Source organism: Coffea arabica, chromosome 6c, assembly GCF_036785885.1.
Source record: "Coffea arabica cultivar ET-39 chromosome 6c, Coffea Arabica ET-39 HiFi, whole genome shotgun sequence".
In the NCBI taxonomy this organism is placed as follows: domain Eukaryota; kingdom Viridiplantae; phylum Streptophyta; class Magnoliopsida; order Gentianales; family Rubiaceae; genus Coffea; species Coffea arabica.
Genome location: NC_092320.1, coordinates 1,786,983 through 1,795,440, shown reverse-complemented (window position 1 = coordinate 1,795,440; position 8,458 = coordinate 1,786,983). Strand labels below are relative to the sequence as shown.

Sequence of the window (8,458 nt, the reverse complement as noted above, 5' to 3'; positions counted from 1 at the left end):
CTCTTTGGGCATGTTTGGCAAATAAGTTTTTAGTTAAATTCATCTGTTGCAAATTTTTTAATAATTTTGACTACAGCAAGTAACGTTAAAAAGTTTTTCAAAAATTTTAAGCTATACATTTCAAAAATTTTTCTCATAACTTTTAGAGCAAATTAAAATAAAATTTTAAATAAATACCCAAAAAAACTCATTTGGCAAACGGAGCCTTTATTCACACGTAATTGAAAGGGGAAAAAAAAGGCGCATTCAAAGGAAGGAAAGATGAAGGCGGGTCGTGACTAAAAACATAAATGGTAGTAGGCATAGATTCATGGATTACCAAAAGTCAGAACGAGATGAGTACAAATAAACTCATCATTACTGGTACTAATTACGCTATCCAAACCACTATTCAACTCAACATTCACCTAGTCCGGAAAGCAAACCACGTGAACTACTTAATCACGAAGATGCTTCCGATGAAAACTGAACAGATAATGCCATGCATGATTCAAATCCTCGCGATGAAAACTCGAGAAATGAATAGAACAAGGCAACATCTCTAGTAGCTAGATTAATTAATTATAGTAGTACTTTTGTAACTAATAATTACATCAAACTGCAGCAACCAGGGCGGTCATGGATGTAGCATGGAGGAGCGTAAACCGTGCGAGGCCTTGGTGCTAAATAAGGCGGGGGCGGGGGCGGAGGGGCGGCGAACTTTTGGCGGAGTTCATAAGCCAACCTTGCGAAAGGTCTGTTGTACCTGTATCCGCCTTGATGATCATAACCATTCATGCGGCCGCAGTAACCGCCGAATCGGGTCGAACACAGCACTGCTCGATAACCCGCTTGCGCGAGCTTCCAGATGAGCACTTCTGGATGGACGTCGAAGCCTGAAACTTCAACGAAGCCGTATCCATCTATGTTGACGGTCCTGACACCGTGGATACTGTACAACAAACTCCTCACATTGTTTGCCCATCCCGGAGCACTCGCGTCCACCCTGATGGTGCAATCCATCAACGCCATAATTCGCAGTTGAAGAAGATGACAAACCTAAGTTGATAGTTGACGGTATGATACTTTGAAGGGCTCGGCCGCATCCTCCTACACCTCGCATATATAGCTGCGTTGGTGATGGGAGAAATGGCAATAAAAATATTGTAAATTAATGAGTGAAGATTCCACGGAGTTTAATATGGTAATGGAACAAGGGGATAATTCGGTTGGAGATCTAATTGAAGCTGCTCTTAATTTCTCAAGGAAAGGCATACCATACGGAATTTTCAATTTTTGTTTTTACGAGATCCGAAAGAACGAAAAAAACGAGAAAGATTTTAGCCAATGATGAGATATTGTGAATTTTTTAGGGGGGGAAAAGGGAAAGAAAGAATCATCGTGAAATAACCGGTGCCTTGACGGTTGCTTGCTACTCTAGGCCTTGTTTGGTCAAGCAAGTTTTTGGTCAAATTGGCCTGCTACAAGGTTTTTAACAACTTTAGCTATAGTAATCTCAAAAAACTTTTCAAAAATTTTAAACTATACACTTTAAAATATCCAAAAAATTACACATTTCAAAAAATTTTATTTTATTTTTTTACAACTTCTACCAGACATCCAAAAACTCATTTGACAGACGAGACCCAATTTCCGTTTGCCTGTGCAAGGGAGTCTCCTCGTTAATTAATTGCGTGTTAAATCATAAAACAACTTTCCTTTCCAGCTTAATACTGCAAATAATTGTCTATAAACACAAATGGTAAATACTTGTGCATCAAGATTACTCCTCCTTTCATCTAAGTCATTCCATTATTAGATATGGTTCATCGGAAAGAGAAAAAAAAAATAAAAAGGGAAAGAGAATCCTGGAATAATTCCGGCTCCCAACCGCCTTACTCTCGCTACTCACTACTCATCTAAGTTTACATTTGTGAGTTTGGAATTATATATTTTGTTTGTGTCATTGTGGCCGTGCGTATCTCCAATCCAAAAAGCCAATTTCGGTAGCAGAGACGGCGGATCGAAAAGGAATCGCGGCACAAGCACAGTCCCCAATTATCGCTTGACTATCATACTATTCGGCTGCATTCTCATTTTCATCCTCGTCTAATTGCACAAATCATCTATTATAGGAGGAGATATGAATTGGGTGGTATGTGAAGCAAGTACGAGTGAAAGATTTCAAATTCAATATCTCCAGATTATACTAATAAAAAAAATCTATTACAGAAAAGAGAAAACTGAATTGTGCTATAATTAATCCCTAAATGCCTTACTCTCATTATTTATCATCGGTCGCTTACCTTATCCAATCCATTTTAAAGCCATTCAATTGTTTCGTGTGCTTCTCTTTGTTCTTTTTAGCTTTAATATTTGCTACCCCTAACCCTTTCGTAGGGCCTATAGTCGTAACTAAGAAGGCGCTGATTAGGGGTGCAAACGAGCCGAACTCGAACCGAGTTTTGGCTAAACGAGCCGAGCTCGAGTTAATTTTGTAAAGCTCGAGCTCGACGAACTCAAAATATCAAGCTCGAGCTCGAGCTCGAGTCAAATTCGAGTCGAGCTCGAGTTTAAAAAATAAAAAAATAATTATTAGTATTTTATTTTTAAAAAAATAAAAAATAAATATTTATTTTTAAAAATGAATAAAATAATAATTTTTTAACAAATAATAAAATATTAGGGATATATATGTAATTTTACTATTAAATAAAAAATAAATATATAATTGAGCTCGCGAGCCGCTCGCGAGCCAACGAGCTTAATGTTTTTGAGCTCGAACTCGAGGTCGAGATCGACTTAATTGGCTCGAGCTCGACTCGAACTCGATATTGACGAGCTCGAGTCGAGCTCGTATTCGAGCCGCTCCCGATCGGCTCGCGAGCGAAACACCCCTAGCGCTGATGGACAGTCAAAAGGAAAAATAAATAAATAAATAAATTTCCTTTTCGCATTTACATGAAAATGAATTCAAAATCTGCAAAAGGATGCCAGTGATATTATGAAAACGTCAAAAGGAGGTTTCTCAAACTACCCCTTAAAAAAAAAGGAAAAATGACATGTTTCATCTTTCACATTTTGCAAAAATATTTTTTTCGTCATTCACTTTTAAAATGAAGTAAATTCGTCCATAACATTTAAAAATTAAAACTATTATATCCTTGAACCTAATTTTCAATCTAAATCAAACCATTCAATAACCCAGTAATAAATTTCAAAAATAGAATTGATAGACCACTCAGTCAATTTCATCATATTCACATGACATTTATTAATTCAAAAAAATATAAATTATAACATAAAAGACCATTTTTTGTCTTGGAATAATATAGTTTTTTTGGGTAAATCTTTTCATACACCGTTAGTATATCCGCTTGCAAATCTAAATGTGTATCATAAATATAAAATTTGGTGTTTAAATTTAAATTGAAATGATATGGCGGTACATAAAACCGTCAGTGTATACAATGATAATATAGGAATGATTAATCTTTCTTTTTTATGTTATAATTTTTTATTTTTATTTTTGGATTCATTAAATTTTACATGAATATAATGTTGAATTAACTAAGTGATCTACCAATTACACCTCTAAAATTTCTAATCAGGTTGATTGGTGGTTTGATTCAAATTAAAATTTGGGTTCAGGAATATAAGAACTTCAGTTTTTAAATGTCAAGAACGAAATTACTTCATTTTAAAAGTGAGGGACGAAAAGAATATTTTTGTGAAATGTAAAAGATGAAACCGATCATTTTCCATAAAAAAAATCTTAAAAATATTCTTCCCTTGAAGGAATATGTAATGCTTTTCAAGTTCTTCATTGCTTAGTGCGACTTCAAGTACGGTGAAAAACTTCAACCTTAATCAACAACCAAATAGTAAAAGAAACTTTTACTGAATAATTTGTTTGGATACTATATTATTTCAAATAATATTTCGCTTGTATCATAAATACATTTTTTAATTCGTATTCTTATATTTTCAACCACCTTTTTATCTTATATACATCACGTCATAAAAAATATTACAGTAATTATTTTAAATAATATTCTATCCAAACAAATCCGCAGGGACTCGTTCATGCCTCGCTCAAGATGAATAATGCATTGAAAAGAAAAAATCCCTGCTAGTAGCAACCCATGTGATTTCGCAGCTCCAAAGAGGGACTCGCTCGTAATGTTTATTTGTAAAGCAAAGGACTGTTTGGAAGGTGAATTTTTTGAATGTTTATTTAAAACTTTAGATTACTGTAGAAGTTGTAAGAAAAATTTTTAGGATGAAAAACTTTTTTCTTTTTCTTTCTTTCTTTCTTTCCCCTCCCCCGGCACCTCTGCCTCTGACCGGCAAAAACCAGTAGCCATGGAAATTTTTTTCCCTCTTTTTCTCTTCCTCTCCCTCTCCTCCCCCATCCCCGTCGCCGTCAGCAGCCATCAGGAATCGTGCTTTCTTCATCATCGTCATCGCCAGTGTCATAACCTAGTGGCCAGTTTTTGGGGAAATGGAGTTGCTTTTCGTCAGGGGAGAGATTGAACAAGGAGAGGGCGTCGGACTCGGCGGAGGTTGCGAGTTGGGAGGGAATAGAGTGGCTAGTGAGTTGGAAGAAGCCGAACTGGGAGCCGGCAGAGAGGAGGTTGGAACGGAGAGTTTCAGCAGGGTCGGAAAGAGAAATAAGTGGAGGGGTGATCGCAACAGTGGTAGCCGATGGGGATAAGTGACGAGTGGGGAAGGAGAGGGTAAGAGTTGGCGTGAGGCAGTGAAGGCAGCCTCATTGGGTTGGGTTGAAGGAGTTGGCGGCAGAGCTGCAGTGGTGGCGTAGGGGTTAGGAAGGTGGTGATGGTGTTTGTGAGCTGAGGATGCCATGCCGCACTACCTGGGGGTTGGTTAAAATTTTTTTGTGTATTAGATTTTTTATTCAAAAAATTGTTGAGATATTAGATTTTTGAGGTGTGTAGATTAAAAACTTTGATAAGTTTTGTAGGGTTCCTGTAGTAAAAGTTGTTAAAAAAACTAGTATTATACAAACTATCTAAAAACTTGGGGTTTAAAAACTAGTAGTATTATACAAACTTTCTAAAAACTTGGGGTTCCAAACCGGCCCAAAATTTGGGCGTACTAGGTTTTGCAGCATTGCGCATGAAACAAATTAAATGACCTTAAATTATTAGCTGCTATAGTCAAACCATGCTCGTTACACAAAGCTCCAATTCTACAAAGTTGAATGCAATTTTACTTTCTGAACAAACCTGCAAGTTCCCCCTTCTCGTACATGGAGGACAGAATATCACATCCACCAACCAATTCGCCATTAACAAAGATCTGAGGGAAAGTAGGCCAGTTACTGTACTTCTTCAATGTCTCCCTCAATCCAAAATTATACTCTTCATCAAGCACATCTACGCTTTCATAGTCAACCCCCTCACTCTCAAGAATTCCCACAACTCTCTGCGAGAATCCACATAGCGGAGCACTTCTGGATCCCTTGATAAAGGCCACCACCTTGTTCTCCTTCACAAGACGGTCAATGAGGCCTTCTAAAGGGACCGTCAACTGAACATGGCGTCCTGGTGTTAATCTCAGATCAGACTTCTTTTTTGGGGGTTTCCGCACCCATGTAGAGTTTCCAGGTTCATTGCCAGGTGGAACCTTTCCGGTGGCTGATATATGTTCTTCCATCCATGTCTTCCAAGCCTGGGTTAAAGCTGCTCTATCTGGCTCATCTACAACCCCAGCCTGCAGTTAAGAATAATAGCAACCGGGTAAGGTATTCTTACCCTGTAGATTATTTATTGAGGATATGGTTTTTTGACAAGCAGCAATACCCAAACCAAATATGAGCATGCAAATTTTTACTAGTAGAAGCTATGAAGAGCCAAAAAGAAGCAAGTATACTAAGTCCACCATGCTCATTGGCTTCCATTTATTTTCTTCACCTGTAGCCTTTAAAGCAAATTGTACACTTACACAGCGTAGAGTAGATGAGAGATCTACAGCAGTTCTTCTAGGCTAAGAGGGCACAAGTTAAGCTAGAGATCTGTCAATAGGAGGGAGAAATTATGAAATTACAAGAACTTCAACAGCAGAAGGATCCATAATGTCTTCTGCTTCAGACAATCAACAATTTAATTTAGGATCAGCACGAGTACACAACCCAAGGCTAACCAATTTGTTCGTGAATCTTTCATAATTGTTGGCTGCTGGTGTTCAAGAAGCTTGTTAAATTGAAATGCTAATTTTGTGATGAAACTTGCACCATCATTAGATAACTATGCAGATATCAAACTGATATACTAATATCCCCTAAATCAAACAAGACTTGTGCCAAACTACCTTACGACAGCACTTCTTCATAGCTTAATAATTTTGTTTTCATTTATGTACGTAAACGTGATGTATCTTACAAGAATGTTACAGCCCAATTTAAGTTCCAAACTGGAGAAGCATCTTAATGGCCAAGAAAAGTATGCAAAGTCAATCTGAGACAGACTCGCATAACCTCCAACGGAGTCTTACTCTTCACGAGAGAACATTTTTGAGAGCAAAAATTGAAGCTCATGACAACCCCTGGATTCATCTTGGAGTAGCTTCACACTAGAGCTGTATATGAGAGTAAGAAAAATACTTATCCTAAAAAGCACAGACCCAAAAAAAAAAAAACGTGAAATACTTTGTGGGTATAATTAAAGGGTGCATAACCTTAATAGAGGAGCAGAGTTCAGGTACGGATTTCCTGTGACCGACGACACTGGCCGCGATGTTTCGAGAGATGCCGATGAATTGGAGGTCGGTGTTTCCGTCGTATACAGCGTAGACACCGGAACTCGACGGGAAAGTTCCAGGGACTGCGTCAGTTTCAGGTGGGACGGCCACCAATTCGGTGTCGGAAAGGTTCTTGAGCGCCGAAACGACGACGCTAGCATGGCGACGTTTGATTTCGGTATCAGATTTAGGTCTGGGTCTAGGATCAATGGAACGTACTGATGAAAATGAGAATTTGGGAATTGGATAAGACGAAATGGTGGAATTACAGTTTCGATGTACTAAAGTAGGACATACGAGACGAGAAGGATGGGTGTGTGTTGGAGAAGTGAAGTTGAAAGAGGCCGCCATGGAGACGGAAATTGAGTAAAAGAGAAGATGAGGGACAGAGAGAGAGAGGACGATGAACAAAGAGAGGATCCGGTCTACGGAGCAGCAAAACCCGAAGCTTAGGCTCCTTTGCGTGTTTACGGGAAAAAAAATTCACCAGAAAAAAAAAAAAGAAATTGGCTTGGAAATGACAGATTAATAGATGAGTTAGAGAACCTTTTTTATCAACCCCTCTCGGACCTGCAACCGTTCCTAGTAATTAAGTGCACACGTCATAATTTTATTTGCATATGACGTAATTTATTCTTAACAATATGTAATTTTAGAACAAAATATTTTGAGTCTCACACATATTATTAAAATCGAAATATAAGATGAAATCTATATTGTATAATTTTTTTGGCCAAATCTTGGCCATGAAATATTCAGAAACAGTCCTTCTGATGATCGTTCCTGCCCGTATCCACCCCTCTCCGGTCCACACTCTTCTCATCCCCACCTGCCATGCTCTAGATTCGAACCTGAATTTAGCATAGGCCTTGATTGAAATGGAATTTTTTACCAAAAAAATTTATATTCTCCGTGAATACATTTTTCAATCACCTTTTTACTTCACATATATCAAATCGTTATAATATATTTTCTACAAAACTCCAAAAAATTGCAATTCAAACATGACCTAATAATTTTAAGTGGCCATTTCCATCTTTACACCATTCTCACCCCCACCTGTCATACTTCAGGTCAAACTCTGAATCTAGTGGATGAAACTCTAAAAATTTTGCTAGGTGAGGAATCCTGAACCGGGCAATGGCAGTGGAGAGAACTCTAAAAAAATTTCTTTGGCCAATGAACTTTGCTTGACCAATAGGTCAACGACAACAAAATTAATACCTTTTGATTTTAACATGTTTGATAATAAAAATGGCTTACTATTTAATATGTTAAACATGATTTAATTTGCATACAAAATTTTAAGTGGATGTTATATTGCATTGCTTATACATATAATACATTTTCAAACATGTTTTAGCATAAAATACACATTTACTCTATATTTGTTTGACACACTTTTTTTTCCCTAATCTTCTATCTTTCCACACATTTCTTATCCCTAACTATTAGATTCAAAATTCGAACCATAAATTTGACCATCCTTTTTACCCCTAACATTTTGAATCATGTTAGACAGATTTGAATCTTGAACCTGATAGTAAAAGGAATTCCAAGCACACACAAACAAACACACACACTTGTGCGCACACACTCACATACACAAATACATAGACTTAACATACTACCTCTCAATTGTTTCATTGTTTTCTCTCACAAACACACTTTTCTTCCTCTCCAAATGCACAAAAAAGACAAGTATTTTTAAAAACAA

At 37.3% G+C, this 8,458-nt stretch overlaps 1 protein-coding gene across 1 annotated transcript; it reads right to left on the bottom strand.

Annotated features, from left to right (window-relative positions):
- Positions 1 to 5,119: 5,119 nt before the first annotated feature.
- On the bottom strand, positions 5,120 to 7,253 carry LOC113693838 (bifunctional monothiol glutaredoxin-S16, chloroplastic). The gene is made up of 2 exons (XM_027212575.2): positions 6,679 to 7,253; positions 5,120 to 5,715 (listed from the first exon to the last, which is right to left on the bottom strand). Exons 1-2 carry the CDS (start codon positions 7,090 to 7,092, stop codon positions 5,212 to 5,214), a joined length of 918 nt encoding a protein of 305 aa, XP_027068376.1. The 5' UTR covers positions 7,093 to 7,253; the 3' UTR covers positions 5,120 to 5,211.
- Between the last annotated feature and the right edge of the window lie 1,205 nt (positions 7,254 to 8,458).